The 16,034-nt window shown below is 53.8% G+C and overlaps 1 protein-coding gene across 2 annotated transcripts; it reads right to left on the reverse strand.

The window, feature by feature from the left end:
• Nucleotides 1-942: 942 nt before the first annotated feature.
• Nucleotides 943-2,052, reverse strand: LOC125541555. Of its 2 annotated transcripts, XM_048704932.1 has the most exons (3): nucleotides 1,884-2,052; nucleotides 1,269-1,792; nucleotides 943-997 (listed from the first exon to the last, which is right to left on the reverse strand). In XM_048704932.1, exons 1-3 carry the CDS (start codon nucleotides 2,025-2,027, stop codon nucleotides 949-951), a joined length of 717 nt encoding a protein of 238 aa, XP_048560889.1. In that variant the 5' UTR covers nucleotides 2,028-2,052; the 3' UTR covers nucleotides 943-948. The 2 variants fall into 2 exon arrangements, with proteins under 2 accessions (XP_048560889.1, XP_048560890.1); XM_048704933.1 differs by lacking the exon at nucleotides 943-997 and having other exon boundaries at nucleotides 1,130-1,792.
• Between the last annotated feature and the right edge of the window lie 13,982 nt (nucleotides 2,053-16,034).

The following is a 16,034-nucleotide window of genomic DNA, read 5'->3' on the forward strand; positions in this document are numbered from 1 at the left end:
GATAATTGAACACCTCAAATTTACCACTCGGTGGGCGGCGGCCAGACTGAAATTCGGCAAGGTGGTAGGTTGTCCCTTTGTAAGGAGCTAGATATCCCACCCGGTTAGGATAACCAGAATCAACAAGGTAGTACATATCTACATCCATCGAGAATAAATTTGAGCACATGTACAGATTAATACAAACAATCTGTACAAAATTAGAACACTTGATTTGTGTACCTTCAGGAGGTGCAGGATAAGTAGTAGCATACTTCAATATACTGTGGTGGAAAATCCGTGTGTCATGTACCGACGCCGCCCAACCGGCAACGACAAAGGTAAATCTCATGTCAAAGTCACAAACTGCCAACACATTTTGACTTGTGTAACTATGTCGACCAATATAGTTGCAGGTCTCTTTAGCAGGAACTATAACGGGAATGTGAGTTCCATCAATTGCACCAATACAACCTTTGAAGTGAGGCCAGAAACGTTTGTCCCTAATTTTTGGATGCACATCTGCGAATGTAGGATCTCTAGGTTTGATGATGTCTCCTCCTAGAGAATTTACACAGTGCAACACATGATTGAACTTCCTATGGATTGTTTCAGTGGACCGAACAAACCGATCTTCGGCTTGGCAAAATGATTGAGGGCCTCCAAGCATCCACAAGAACATGCCTAGACTTTCCAATGAGTTCATCTCGCTAGTTGACTCCAAATGGTAGTCACTCACTAAAAGGCCATGCAAACTCAAGAAAACATATGGATACATTCTAAACATTTTGTAGCAAGATTTAGGACGTGCCAACTTTTCCACAACCCATTCATGACCAGTTTGTACTGCAATCCTCCTAGGCTTCCTCCGTTGCTTATTCAAAAAAGTTTTGCTGTAGTGCATAGCCATTTCACCCAAGGTTGCAAGATCAGTACTTAACTTGAGCAAGTTTTGAAGTTGTACTGTCTTTATGTTAGCATCATCATCGTCACCACCTCCGCCGTCAATTCCATCAGTCTACAAATGGAACATGACAACAAGATTAGTTGTCATATCCATTATTCATACATATGGGAAAATAACATTCAAATAAGCAAGTGGTTCATATCCAGCAGAGCCAATAGTTCACACACGAATGGTACAGACCCACAACATAGCATAATCCAAGCATTCAAATAAGCAAATGGTACAGACCAACAACATAGCATAATCCAAGCAAAGAACTAAGAAATTATTCTAAACGAGAAGTTACATAGCATAATCATGCGCTCTCTCGAGCCAATCAAACCTTCCTTCCTTGGTCTGAACCGATGCAAACATTTCTCTATACTCAGCCTTCATAAATAGCATGCTCAAAGAGAAAAAGAGAGGAGTTCCTTCCTGAACTCCACATTCACGAACCATCTCCATTGCCTCATTCATACTAGGGCCAACCGGAGGAGGGGGAGGAGCAACCAGAGGAGGGGGAGGACGAGCCATGCTGGAGCTAGATGCTTCTTTTATACTTTCAGCCGTTACACATATCGCATCACTAGCCTTCTTATACATCCGAACAAATGGGTTCTTCTCATCTTGAGCAGAAAAATCATCTTTACATGACTTGGTCTTTCGCTGCTTCTTTGGTTTTGCTTTCATGACTTCATCATCATCCTCTGCACTATCAGTGTCATCACTAACATCCTCCTTGTCCAATGGTATCTCGCCGGGGATAGCTGACTCGGCACCGATGACATGACGGTCATCAAACATGAGGTCCATTTCAGCCAAGTTGGGTGGTCCTCCATTCCTATACTTTGCATGCTCCGGGTTTTTCTGAAATATAGCAAAAGAACAAAACGGTTAGCTAAATGGATAATTAAGATAATATAAACCCAATGTAATGCTATGAGTAACATGAACTTACTATTAGGTGAGTGTTCCACCAATCAGTATCAGCATCAATGGTTCCTAGCTTAGCATTCCATCCAAGTCCAGATGCGTCAATTTGCAGTTGTTTCCATTGACAATACATAGTTTTGAGATTTTCCCATCTTTTCTTGAATTGCATCCTCACATAACTTTTCTTAGTTATCTGCAACCAGCTCTCCCCCAAATTCTTATATCCTCAAGGACTCAAGAACACCCCTGGCCTATTGCCTGCTTCAACTTCCCTCGCACACAACTCGCAAAATACCCTAGTACGGTATGCATCCCAAATTGCCTTGTATGTCTTGTCTACCTTCTTCGCTGCCTTATTCGCTACCTTCTCCATCTAGTTCATTTTCACCATAATTTATACCAGCATACAAAATATCCAGCATGTATAGCAACCAAGCAACAAGGCTATGCTGATTAATCCTCCAGCACACGGAAGAACTAGTATAGCAAACAAGCATGTGCAGCAAGCAAACAAGCATGTCCAACAAGCAAATTGAGCATCCACATGTACATCAAGCAGAGCATCCATAGCAACAGCAAGCTTGAAATTTTTATTTACCCATCAATGTATAATAAGCATGCATCATGTGTCAAGCCTCAAGCAAGCAGAGCATCCACATCAAGCATTATGCAGCATATACAGCAAGCAGAGCATCCACATAAGGCATTATGCAGCATATACAGCAAGCAGAGCATCCACATAAGGCATTATGCAGCATATACAGCAAGCAGAGCATCCACATAAGGCATTATGCAGCATATACAGCAAGCAGAGCATCCACATAAGGCATTATGCAGCATATACAGCAAGCAGAGCATCCACATAAGGCATTATGCAGCATATACAGCAAGCAGAGCATCCACATAAGGCATTATGCAGCATATACAGCAAGCAGAGCATCCACAAAGAATAAAATTTTCTGCCAAGAAATGTTCACCACAGCCGATGACATGGGTGCACGTGGGAGTGGGCGTCGGAGACCGGCGGTGCATGAAGGCGAGTGGAGGCGGTGGAGGGGACCGGCGAGTAGGGATGATGACGAGTGGAGGCGGTGGATGACGGCGAGTGGAGGCGGCGGATAACGGCGAGTGGAGGCAGTGGATCACGGCGACGGCGGGGGCTCTTGCGGCGGCGGAGAGTGGAGGCGCCGGAGGAGTCTCTTGAGGCGGTGGCAGCGGAACCCTAGGTTCCTCTCCCTCTCTGCCCTCTGCGTGCGTGTGTTAGCGATGAAGGAGACGAGACGGGGATCGATTGAAACAGGGCATCGGGGGCATTCCTTTCGTAATTGGGCTGAATTAACAAGGGCATCGGTGGGAATTTCACTGAGGCAAAATAGTTTCCGGTTCGAAGCACGGCTCGGCTCGCTTCAACCCGTACCACGTAAAAATGACTGAAACCGTTTTGGACTATGAGCCCAAAGCAGCTCCGTTTTAGCTGTTTGTTACGGCCTCAGCTTATTTCTACTGAAAACTGGTCTCTAAAACCCAAACAAACACAGCCAAAGTCATGGCGAACTGGTTTCCCATGGCTCTCAAGGATGGGGCCCGCACCTGGCTCCTGAACCTACAGCACGGCTCGATCTCCTCCTAGGACGAGATGTGCGACCGCTTTGTCGCGAACTTCCAGGGCACTCGCGACCGCCCGCCGGCCGCGACCGACTTGCGCGTCATCAAGAAACAACCCGGGGAGACCCTCTAGAAGAACATCTAGCACTTCAACAGCACCCGCCTCAAGATCCCCAAGGTCACGGATGAGGCCATCATCTCCGCATTCTCTGACGGCGTCTGTGATGTCAAGATGAAGGAAGAGCTCGCCATCCACGAGGAGCTCTGCACATCTCAGGAGCTATTCAACCTGGCGACCGAGTGCGCGAGAGCTGAGGAGGGGCGCCTTTTCCTCCTTGAGCTGCCAGCCGTAGGCACAGAGGAGAAGAAAGCCAAGGCTAAGGACGTGAAGCGCAAGGAAGTGGTAGTGCTAGCTGCGGAGCTCGACACCAAACAGGACAGAGATCAGCCCGAGTCATCCAAGAACAACCGACCGTTCTATGCCTTCTACAACCTGAACACCCACAACAACAGCGACTGCCAAGAGCTCCGAGCCCTACGTGAGGGACGCTACGGTCGACGCCCCGAGCGCGGCGACCGTGGCTACGTCTGTGGAGGAGGACGAGGAGGCAGACGCTGGGACGACCGTGGCCCACTCCAGGAATGGCGCGACAGGCCTCGTGAGGACCGCTGATAGGATCATCCTCGCGAGGGGCCCTTGAGGGACTAGCCTCGTGAGGATCGCCACCAAGGCAACGCCGGTCTTCCTCCACTGCCACCAAGAAGGAACGACGACCATCATCAGGATGAGTGGGCTGGGGGCTTCCAGGAGCCGCGTGCAATCGCCTGCATCTTGGGCGGTGCCCAGGCCCCAGTCTCTCAGCGCATCTTCAAACGGTTCGCTCGCGAGGTGAACGCAGCGCTCCCAAAGCTTGAGGCCGTGCACCCGCTCAAGTGGTCGCAGTGCGCCATCACTTTTGACTCGGCAGATCAGCTCAAGTGTGCAGCCACCGCCGGCGTCCTCCCGATGTTGTGTTCCCCAGTCATCACCAATGTGCAGGTTACCAAGACCCTCATCGACGGAGGTGCAGGGCTCAACGTCCTGTCCGTCGACACCTTCGACAACATTCAAGTGCCATATGAGCTGCTCCAGCCTACCAAACCTTTCTTAGGAGTGACCGACGGCTCCACCGCACCGATAGGGCAGGTCCACCTACCTGTCACCTTCGGCACACGCGACAACTATCGCACCGAGCTCATCGACATCGATGTCGCGCACATCCGCCTACTGTACAACGCCATCCTCAGGTATCCGGCCCTGGCAAAGTTCATGGTGGTCCCCCGCCACAGCTACAACGTCCTCAAGATGCCTAGAAGTGGTGGGGTCATCACGGTCCCGTGTGAAGAAAGGGATGCGGTGTGCTCCCTCGAGCACGCCTTCCAAGCTGCAGCAATCGATGACCCCGACAGCAGAAGTGAGGTCCCTCAGAGGCCATCCCCAAGAAGAAGCAGTTGCGCCGCGCGGGACCTCAGGAGGGTGGCGTCGCGGCGGGAGACTCGTCAGGATCAGCATTCGTCCCAGGGCCACCTCCCTCCATTGCATAGGAAGGCGCGCCCAGCGCCCTCCTCGGGTAGGGCTCGGGGGCTCTCTTCTGGAGGGCCTCAGGCCTTGCCAACCTCACGAGGGAGGCGCTCGAGCACCACTTGGAGGCGTTCCACGCGACACGTTTTCCTTAGGAGGACGCAGGGCAAGGGGTGCCCACCGCTCAGGAGTTCATCGCCAAGACCACACAGGAACTGTAAGACGCAAGAGCCATGTGCAGCGAAATCCACACACAGGGCGCGACTCACTACCCAGGCGAGGGTGCTGAGCTGAGTGTCTGCATCAACGTCCCAGGGATCAACAGGGCTGCGTCTCAGGAGTGCTTCTGGCCTTCGCATCTGGGCCGTTGCGAGGGCCTGCCACACGGCTACGTTCGCATGCCCCTCGGCTTGGCGAGCGTGGCGTTGGCCTATCAGTGCGCCGTGCGGCATGATCTGGCGGCTCAAGAGGCCAGGTACTGCATCGTCCTGGAGGGAATGGAGACGGTCTTCAGGAAGCCTCCTGAGCCCCCAGAGCCTCCCGAGGCTCGGGGCTCCGGTGGCTCATGAGGAGTCCTTTCTTCGATGCACGCCTTCAGCTACACCAACTCTGCTTCGTCTACAGAACCAGGTGACATCTTCCAAGCTCGTTAAGCTGGGAGCGCCCCTTGGGCTGCATTATTCCCAGGGCGTGTGGGTCCGTCCCTGCGGCATGTATCCCATCTGCTTATGTCTTTAGCTTACCTTGCTGGGGGTGCCCCTCGGGCTGCATCATCCCTAGGCTGCTCGGGCCGGACCTAGTGGCATGTATCTTCCTACATTTACCCAAGCTGATTTTCCTTCCCTACTTAACCTGCCTACGATTATCACCTGCTCGATCATCGCCTCCCACGGGGCCCCCTCACAGGCACGGCGATGGTGCATGGGTCCGTCCCTGCCACGTCGACAAATCTGAGCGGTCAAGCTCTGGCTCGCGGCATGCCCCGCGCACCTCATCTCACCAGGCCCTTAGTGCCTTCACTTCATCCGGACCACCCAGCGGCAGGCTGATGGCTGTAATGGCAAACCGTGTTCTTCTTGTGCCTGTTCACAGGAACCCCGCGGGGAGGATGGCAGGCGGCACCGCGAGTCTCCTTTTCTCTCGTGCAATTCGCTTGCGTGTTAAAAGGGGGGCTCCTGAGCATCGTGACTCAGGAGCCCTTACTGGCTCTCCAGCTCTCACTCCCTGGCCTTGACCACGACATCGCGGCCTGGCATACCAGCGACGACTGAGCTCGCTCGATGGCCGGGACCTGAGGACGCAGAACACTAAGGAAAGCATGGGAGGAGGGAAACTCGTATGGGCTGGCCTGGCCATGCCGCACAAGTTGGTGCGCAACCCTAGTGCAATGTCAGGAATCACCATGAAGTTCACAAGATAAGTCTCGCCCTCGGGTCGGCTAAATGTCTGGTCCTTATGGATACTCACGCCTTGCCGCAATCCCGTTGCAGCCACGTCAACTTCCTTTCTTCCCTTACCATGGCCGCTTGAGCGCTAAGGGGGACCTCCTCAGCATCGCGCCTCAGGGGCTCTTACTGGACCTCGGGCCGCACACCTCCTGGCCTTGACCATGGCGCGCGACCTGGCATACCTGCGACGGCTGTAGCCTGCCTAGGGACCGGGACTTGTCGGCGCAGAGCAACAAGCTATCGCGAGGAAAGAAAGGGGGGACCGAGCCTTAACGGGACGCGGGTTCATTAAATCTTCATAATAGGAAGATAAGCACAAAAGACATTATAGACCCTTACATGCCCCCACGGGGCGGTTCATGATTCTTCGCAGGAAATGAAGGCTAAAACTAAGGAGGACCCAATCTACACCCCCCTGTGGCAGACACCATCATCAACAGTGGGCCCCAGGAGGCCGGTGCCAACCCCATCTAGATCAGTGGCGGCGACGGCAGGACGCGGCAGTACTGCTCCGAGCGCGGCGAGAGCTCAGGGGCACGTAGCTGTCGCCGCTCGTCTCCGGAGTCTCTTAGAGCTCAGGAGAGCTGCTGGACTCCCAAGGGAGGCTGCCGCTAGAGTGATTGCGAGCGGAGCGCGCATTAGCCTCGCGCTCCTCTCTGGAGCAGCACTCCAGGCGGCGGCCTCCCGAAGACCTTGAAGAAGAGCGTGGAGACGCCATCGTATTCAAGATGGATCGCGAGGGTGCCCCTCGTGCGGCAGACCTGCGCGATCTCGCCCCAGCCACAAGTCATGAAGATCTTGCCGGTGGGGACCGCATCGATCTCCGCTCCCATCGCCGGAGCGCGCTGTCGGTGTGCTGTAACCAGAGCTCAAGAGGCCCCCTCGGCGGCATCACATCTGAGAAGCACCGTGGGAAGCGGATCCAAGAGCTTAGGGGCATGGGCGCCCACAGCACCAGCTCGCGTGAGGAGTTCGCGGCGTGGATTCCTAGGGCGACGGCGTGCGTCGCCGCGGCGACTCCGGGCGTGGCGCCGGCGGCGCTGCTCGTCGATCCGCCTTCCTGAGTCCTCGGCTTGGGCATACAGGGGTAGCGGATACCCTGGGGGAGGCCGATCACACCAAGGCCTCGTCACCACCTGCATCCCGACTTCTTCACGGCGATGGATTTACCTCTTGTTTGGCGGAAGGAGCTCCGGGACATCTCGGGGGGCCTTCCCCTTTTCTTCGGTGGAGAACCTTTTGATAGGCGCCATTGGTGCTAGCAACGAATCGAGGGAAAAGAAGTTAGCAATGGAGCGAGGAGGAAGAAGCAATCGAGCAAGGAAGAGATGGGCAATGGGGGCTCCGCCCCCTCCCCAATTATAGCAAGAGAATGCCAACCGGCACCTCCCACGATCGCAGGTAATGATGGTTTTCCTTGCATGTTGCAGAGACTCATCAAGTCGTGCAGTTGCCGAGGCAGCATGGGGAAGCGGAGACGCCCACGTCCAATTAACCGCCAGGCGTCAACCAAGGCCGCATGCTTTTTGGGGCCCGCGGTGCTCCGTACTTGACCCTTGGCTTCGCCGCGAAGCCAAGCCCAAGCGCACCTTGGGCCCGGGGGCTACTGTCAGCGTCCTGGGAACGGGGGTCCTCAGGCTTGCCTGCCTGCGGCCCACTGCATGGCTAAGCTAGCAGGCCGTACGGCCCACCTTCATCAACAAGGCATCCAAGACCCTCGCGAGGGGCCAAGCCTCGCGAGGCCGACGACACAAGACATCCTCTGGGGTGGCCTAGTCAGGCAGGCTCGCAAGGGGCGGAGATATCAAGGCGAGGCAATCCTCACGAGGCTCTCGTGATGTGAGCCATGACGTTCAACACCAGGCGGGCGCCAGCGTGCACAACATCCTTGTTTCCTCTTTGGTGCTAAGGGAACCAGCGCGAGCGAGGTGTACCGAGGCATCAGGCAAAGGTTGCCATTTTGGTGCAATAAGACCAAGACCAGAAGGACGGCAAGACGGAGGTCATCGTGGAGCCCAAGACGGTGTCACCACCAGAGCCTTTGGCAGGCGAAGACCACTTTTGTCAGGATAGCTTGTACTAGCTGTCCCCCTTCAAATTGTCCCGCCATTGTTGGCTCCCTTCCCGCTCAAGATTTGGGAGGAGGACCAGGGCCTCTATAAGTAGGACTAGCCACCACCATAGGCAGGGGACGAGATCTTAGATCACTCTCACCCACACAAGTTAGCCTAGTACAAGAACACCTCAACCTTAGGAGGCGGTTCTTCCCATTGTATTGTTCAATATCAACCCAAGAGGCAATCCACCACCACCACACTGGAGTAGGGTATTACACCACAATAGTGGCCTGAACCAGTATAAATCATGTGTCTTTCTGTGTTGCGAGTTTGTCCGCGAGATCTTAGCGAGCTAGGGCGTAGATCGGTGGGAGGAGAAGACTTCATGCGCAACCCAGTGTTCGAACCTTAAGGGTTTGCCGGAACCCCACATCTGATAGGTACCCAGCCCCGGCCAAGTTTATGGTAGTGACCCATCACGGCTAGAACGTCCTCAAGATGCCCGGGAGATGCAGCGTCATCACGGTAACCTGCGAGGAGAAAGACGCGGTATGCTCCCTCGAGCGTGCTTACCAAGCTGTAGCGGCCGAAGACCCAGATAATGAAGGCGCCGTCTACCCTCCTGAGGCCGTCTCCAAGTAGAAGAAGCAGCTGCTCCATCAAGGGCATCAAGAGAGCGGTGTCTCCAGCATCACCACCATAGGATCTGGGCCCATAGACGGGGCGCCTCCCTCCCTCACATAGGAAGGCGCGCCTGGCACCCTCCTCAGGCTGGGCTCGGGGGCTCTCTTCTGGAGGACCTCAGATTTAGCCAACGTCACGAGGGAGGCACTCAGGCACCATGTGGAGGCATGCTTCACCGCACGCTTCCCTCATCAGGGCATAGTGCACGAGGTGCCCGGTGCTTAGGACTTCATCACCAAGACCACCAATGAGCTTCAAGAGCTAGAAGCCATGCATGGCGACCGCCGCCCATCACCTAGCACAGCTCCTTGTCCTACGACGAACCACCTGTCTGTGTCGATGTTCCTGGGCTCAACAGGGCCACATCTTAGGGGCGTTTCTGGCCATCGAGGGTTGGTCAGTGCGGAGGTCCCCCCCACAGCTACGTTCGCATGACCTTTGGCCTGCTGCATGCAGCTATCGCCTTCAACTGGCTCATGCAGGGCGCCCTGGCGGCTCGTAAGGCCAGGCGTCAGGTCCTGGGGAAGGAGGATCCAGAACCTACAGGGTCCCGTGGGAACCAGCCGCCGGACGCCTTGTGAGGAGCGACTTCCTCAGCGCGCATCTTCAGCTACTCCAACGCCTCTTCAACAACGGTGCCAGGTGACATTTTCTAGTTTATTCAGCTGGGGGCGCCCCTCGGGCTGCATCTTCCCCAGGACGCATGCGCCCGTCCCTGTGGCATGTATCGTTCTTTCATCTATTCGAACAAGCTAATTTCCTCATTACTTGAGTCATCTTATGATTATCGCCTGCATGTCCGGTACATCGATACCATGAACGTCGTGCGCCCTTGCAAGCCCACCCACGACCGCCTCATCATTAAGGACTGGCACGACGTCTCTGCTCGGGTCTGTCCCTGTAGCATCGATAAACCCAAGAGGCTGAGCTCTGGCTTGCGGGACAGCTACCGTGTATGTTACCTCCCATGGCCCTTGGTGCCCTGCCCTCGCATGAACTAATCGCGGGTGGATGAGCGAGGGCGCGCGACCCGGTGCCTCGTCACCACGGGAGCCGCGCGCTAGTTGTATTTCTTCAAGATTTTTTAAATGAGAATACTGGGCACGACGTCTATGCTCGGTCCATCCCTGCAGCACCGATAAACCCAATGACCGAGCTCTATCTGGCGGGCCGTCCCCATTCACGTCACCCTCTGGTGTCGTTGGTGTTTGGCCTTCTCTTGTGATAGCCTCAGGAGATTTATTCGGCGCAGGTTTTCCAACCATCTCGCAGGTCCACCACAACTATCAAGATTCAAGTCAGGCGCATCCTGCCTTGAGGCAGGGCCTCGTGAGTCCCGTGCTGGCTCACGGGTGCCTAGACACACCTCGTCTGGCCCTGCCGTGCAAGCCACGTGTCAGGGCGGGGCTGTACACGCCCCGGTGGCTCCACTCAGAGAGAGCCCTCACCCACGCACAAGTGGAAGCACCATGCTCCGTGCTGGCAGTCGACATGGTCGAGGAGCGGCTATGCCCATGCAAGTGCGGAAGCGCTATGCTCCGCACTGGTGATAAACAACTGAGGCCGGCGCATGGCCACATCAACCTCAGGGAGCCACCCGACTCGGTTTCCGGCCTCGTCGCAATGCTTTCTGCAGGGGAGAGTCACATGAGGGGGCTGGGTACGGGGGCTACGCTCGGGTCACACCTGGCATACGCCACCCTGCCAGGTCCCCCGGGCCTGGTAGTCGCGTCCCTCTCCTGAGCGGGACCTTGGCAAGGACATGTATGGAGGTCTGTTTGCGAATCAAGGGGGACTCTTGAGCATCGCGACTCAGGAGCATAACTGGCCACGTAGCCCCTCACCCCTTGGTTTCGTCCTGGTGAACCAGACGACCCAACGGTGGCTGAGGCATGTGCGGGGCCGGGCCCTGCCGACGTAGAACAACAATCAAACAGGAGGGAGATCGCGGAATCCTAACAAATTATTACAAGATGTATTGTTCTTCCAATACCAAACACAAGTTTTGACGCCTCCACGAGGCACGTTGCACATTGCAGGAAAGTTTGAAGGGAAATAAAAATGGGAAGGAGCACCACCGCCCACCCGCAAGCCTCGTCTTCAGCCTTGGGCGCCGTCGTTAGGGAGCGCCTCCCCGACAGCAGCATCGCCCGTGTTCGCAGGGTCACTGCCACCGTCAGCCGGAGGCACGGGATTAATGGCGATGAATTTCTCCAACAGGGCCTCCACCCGGTCCTTCACGGCTGTGGCAGCAGCCTCACAACGCTCCTCGTCCACGGCCTCGAGCAGGGCATCGAGGTCGACGCTGGGGTCGTGAAGCTGAAGGTGGTTGAAGACGCGCGTCAGGGCTAATGAGGAGAGCGCGCGGGCTTCACCCTCCACCATGGGGCCTATCCTGTTGACAACACCCTCAAGCGCCGTGACGAGCTGAGGGAGTTGTTGGGCGGGGCCATCATCATCAGTCACCAACGACTTCTCCATGCCCTTCTCATAGAACTCCTGGAGAGCCTCGCGGGACCTCATCTCAAGGGATTTGAAGGCCACGCGATCTTCTGCAAGAACCTTCGCCTTGGCCTCCAGCTGGGCTTTCTCCGCCTCCGCCTTTTTCTCCGGCTCCTCCAGGCCCCGGTGCTCCACGGCCTGCGCCCGCACCAGCTGCTTCAGCTCCTTGTCATGGCCTGCGACCGTGTCATCTCGAGCCTTCATCCTCTCGTACCGTGCCTCGTACAGATGAGCTTCAGCAGCACGTTCATTGCGTAAGGTCTCCAGCTCAGATTCCACCACCCGACAGCGCTCCTTGGCGTCATCGGCATCCTTCAAATCCACCTCACAAGCGGCCGCAGCTAGGTCAACAGCCCACTTACCCTGCTCAAAAGCTGCCACCGCCTAGCCCCACGTCGCCCTCACGGACTCATCGGACTGCAACCACCCTGAGATTAGCTCCAGGTGCCATGACGCCAGGCGATGGTCGACGCCCTGAAGATCATCTGGAAACTGGGTTAGCGCAGAAAAAGCCTCCTCTAGGGCATCAGGAGAGGCAGAAGGATCACGGCCCAGCGGTGTGAAAGGAAGAGGAGGAGGTAGCATCGGCGCCAAGGCCTGCAGGTCGGCGGCAGCAGAAGAGGTCGGGGACTCTTGAGCCTTCAGAGCCTCAGCAAGCAAGCTGGGAGCAGGCTCCTCCGAAGCTGGCTTGGCCATGGAGATCATCTTCTCCTGAGGTCGGGACCCGAGGACACAGATCACTCAGAAGAACGTGAAAAGGGGAAGCTGGCGCGGATCTAACCTAGCAGTTCCTGCATCGTCGACACATAAATCAGGCACTGCGCAAGGAATCGCTCCAGACTTGCTATCATAAGTCACGCATTCAAGTTGGCCCGGCACTGCGGCTCGGGATTTTTAGCTCTTACAGCCTTGCTCCAGCAATGGCGCCTTCATTTTCTACCTTTAGGAAGCTGCTTGCACACCAAGGGGGACCTCTTGAGCATCGTGCCCAAGGAGCTCTTACCGGACCTTGGGCCGCTCACCTCCTGTCCTTGACCATGGCATCGCGACCTGGCATACCAGCGACGGCTAAAGCCTGCATGGGGACCAGGACCTGTCGGCGTAGAGCACTAAGCTACCACAAGGATGAAAAGGGGAGACAATGCCATAGCAAGACAGGCAATCGCAAATTTCATAATAAGAATAACATTGATGCAATAGCGCTATAGATTCTTTACACACCCCATGGGGTTCATCTCGACTCCTTGTAGTGAACCAAAAAAGGAGGTTTCTAGGATTCATATCTACAGATGTCACCACCAACGCCATCGTCAACAGTGGGCCACGAGGGGCCAACACCAACCCCATCTAGATCAATGACGACGACGAACGGACGCCGCTGCTGCGCTCCGGGCATGTCGAGAACTCAGGGGCACGTAGTTGTCATCGCTCGTCTCCGGAGTCTCGTCAGGCTCAGGAGAGTCACTGGACACCCAGGCACCGTTGCTGCTGCTGGAGGAGCTGTCGGCAGAGCTAAGGGCGGTCCCAGCGCCTGCCGCTACACCGTCCCGGCGACCCCCACCAGGGCAGCACTCCAGGCGGCAGCCTTCCTCGTCGAAGACCTTGAAGAGCAGCGTGGTGGCGCCATCATACTCAAAATGGATGGTGAGGGCCTCCTCCATGCGGCAGGCGCGGGTGACCTCGCCCCATCCACGAGTCATGAATTTCTTTCCCACGGAGACAACCTCGACCTCCGCTCCTGTTGCTGGGGTGCTGCATTCGGCGTGCTGCAACCACAGCTTGAGCGGCCCCCTCGGCGGCATCTCTTCGGTGAAGAACTATGAGAATCTGATCCTCATGTGCGATGGCATCTCCGCCCACATCCCAAACTCGCAGGATGAGCCCTCAGCATGAGTTCGTGGGTCGATGGCTCGTGCCACCACGGCCTGGCCACCATGGCCGTGATCCAAGCAGCGCGGGGCGCCGCCTCCACCTCCAGGGCCTTGTGCTTGGGCATGCAAGGGCAGCGGGTAGCCTGCGGGAGGCCGCTCGTACCAGGGCCTCGTCACGTCCTTCCTCACGACAACACCGAGGGGACGGGTGTGGGGACCCCAACTCATAAGTCGTGATCGCCGAATGCACGTGTATAGTGATCCCAGAGATCAGTGGTCACTGTACACACAGAAGTTGAATAACAAGAGTCTTACATCCATACATACCGTATTACATAAATTATGACCATTATGGTCAAGTCTTGAGTATAACTTCGTAGTGGGAATCTTCATCGATAACTTGGACCCATGCCATCTGCCTTAACCCTACAGGCATTCTAACTGGGACGCGTCCTAGCTCGCATGTTCGCCGCTGAAGTATTCTTCATCATATGCTATTCTTTCAAGACTGGCCTATAAAATAACCAGTGGCAAGCCAATGAGTACTTTGAATGTACTCGCAAGCAACCCAAGAGTGATAATAGAATAATTATGCAATGCTCAACTTCTAAATTGGCATTTTATGGAAAGCTAATTTTGCTCATGCAAGTATGATCAACATTTATCAAGGACATGAATGCGTCTGCAAAAAGTATCAGGAGGTTACAGACATTAACGTCGAAAAAGAGTTGCGAACAACTCATGCTCAGGATCATCGTGACTTCCTCACGAATCACATCAACAATATACTCAACCCGTGTTGTTTGTCAGAAACATATGTACATAGTCTAAGCAGCACCACCCAACTGTCCTTGACCATGGAGACGGTTATTCGAATAGTTTGACACTCTGCAGAGGTTGCACACTTTACCCACAAGATGCAGGAAGCCTTCGTGTCATCCACGACCCGTAGTACCTCAAGTACCCGGGGTAAGCACCCGATCACTACCTTTCCCTAGTTGTGACCAACATAGAGTCCACTCGATTGGTAACAGCCCCCGTGCCAAACATTTTCACAATTTAATTTAATGGAGCCACGCTCCCATACTCATCATATCTCACATGCATGGGGGTACCAACAGTGTGTCCGGTGCCCTGTGAAAACAGTCATGGCCGCCTATCCAACCACGACCCCGCCCTGAGAGTGACCACGTCACTCCCATCACTAGTAATGCGGGCATCCATGCTAGCACGAACTAGGTAATCAATAATGCCCCGTCCCATAAGGGGGTAGTATGGTTGTACATGTCTAGTTGGGACGATAGACAATCTTAAATCCAATCCGTCTCTGTAAACAACAATTTCATCAAGCCTCAGTACACTACCTCTCCACCAAGTAGTGACCTAATTCATCATCATCTCCCAGGGGCATTAGTGGCACCCACTTGGGCTGTTTGCAAGTATGGCAAACCACACTTGTTTATTTCCATGCATAACCCTGACCCACTTTCCATAGCCATTTACTATAGCATATTTATACAACCCATCAACACAACTCTAAACAAGGATAGAGTCATGAACATTGCAAGTATCAACAGGTTATGCAATGGAGGAAAGCCTAGCAAGTTGCCATTCAAGATATACCATGCACTCGATGAAACAATGGAAATGCTTTTGTGATGTAAAAGGGTTCATCATGGTCAAATGGATGCTTGCTTGGTTCAGCAAAGTCTTCAAATTTTCTGATCCATCTTCGAGCATTTTATCTACTTCGTCAACTATCGTTGAAAGCAATCATAATAAGCAACACAACAACGCTAAAGATAAAAGTGCTCTAAAAATATGAATTTGACTTTTCTAGGATAGCCTTGGTCAGATGAAAAATAACCAGAGTGGTTTCATTGGAATTGGATTAGTGGATATTTTTGAACATTTCAATATGATGGAACATATAGATCTATGGATTTGCAAGAAGTGTCCAGAAATATATTTTTGAAAAATGAGCAAAGGCACCCATTTCAGAAAGGAAGTATTTAGAAGCATCTAGGATTTGGTTTCACTATATTTGGAGTTCAAATGAATATTCTATGAATATTAGGAGTTGACAACCATGAAGAAATGGCTCATTATCGTGTGGGGCACAGAAAGTATTAAGAAAAATGTCCATAACCCAAGTCATGAACTTAGATGTGTCTGGAAATTTGAATCATGGCATTTTGTTAAAATTTGAGCTCTCTGTGATTTTCTAAAGTCCATCATAGAAATTGTAAAAAGGGGATTTGATAAATATGTGTGAAGATAGAGTTCCTGGAAAAATGTGCAAGTTGTACCATGAGATAGATCATGATTTTATAAGCTACTAGAAATTTGAATCATCGAATTTGGAGTTAATTTAAATTATTTATGGATTTTAAAAATTGTATAGAAAAGAAAAAGGAAAAGGTTTTTGCCCAAACGGGCTAGATCTGG

This window comes from Triticum urartu, chromosome 2 (genome assembly GCF_003073215.2).
Source record: "Triticum urartu cultivar G1812 chromosome 2, Tu2.1, whole genome shotgun sequence".
NCBI classification, from domain to species: Eukaryota; Viridiplantae; Streptophyta; class Magnoliopsida; order Poales; family Poaceae; genus Triticum; species Triticum urartu.

Coding starts and splice junctions, on each gene's coding strand:
- LOC125541555 (XM_048704932.1), bottom strand. CDS start 2,027: ATGCAATTCAAGAAAAGATGGGAAAATCTCAAAACTATGTATTGTCAA. Junction 1,793..1,883: donor GGTGGAACACTCACCTAATA/GTAAGTTCATGT, acceptor GCTATATTTCAG/AAAAACCCGGAGCATGCAAA. Junction 998..1,268: donor GTTCAGACCAAGGAAGGAAG/GTTTGATTGGCT, acceptor TTCCATTTGTAG/ACTGATGGAATTGACGGCGG.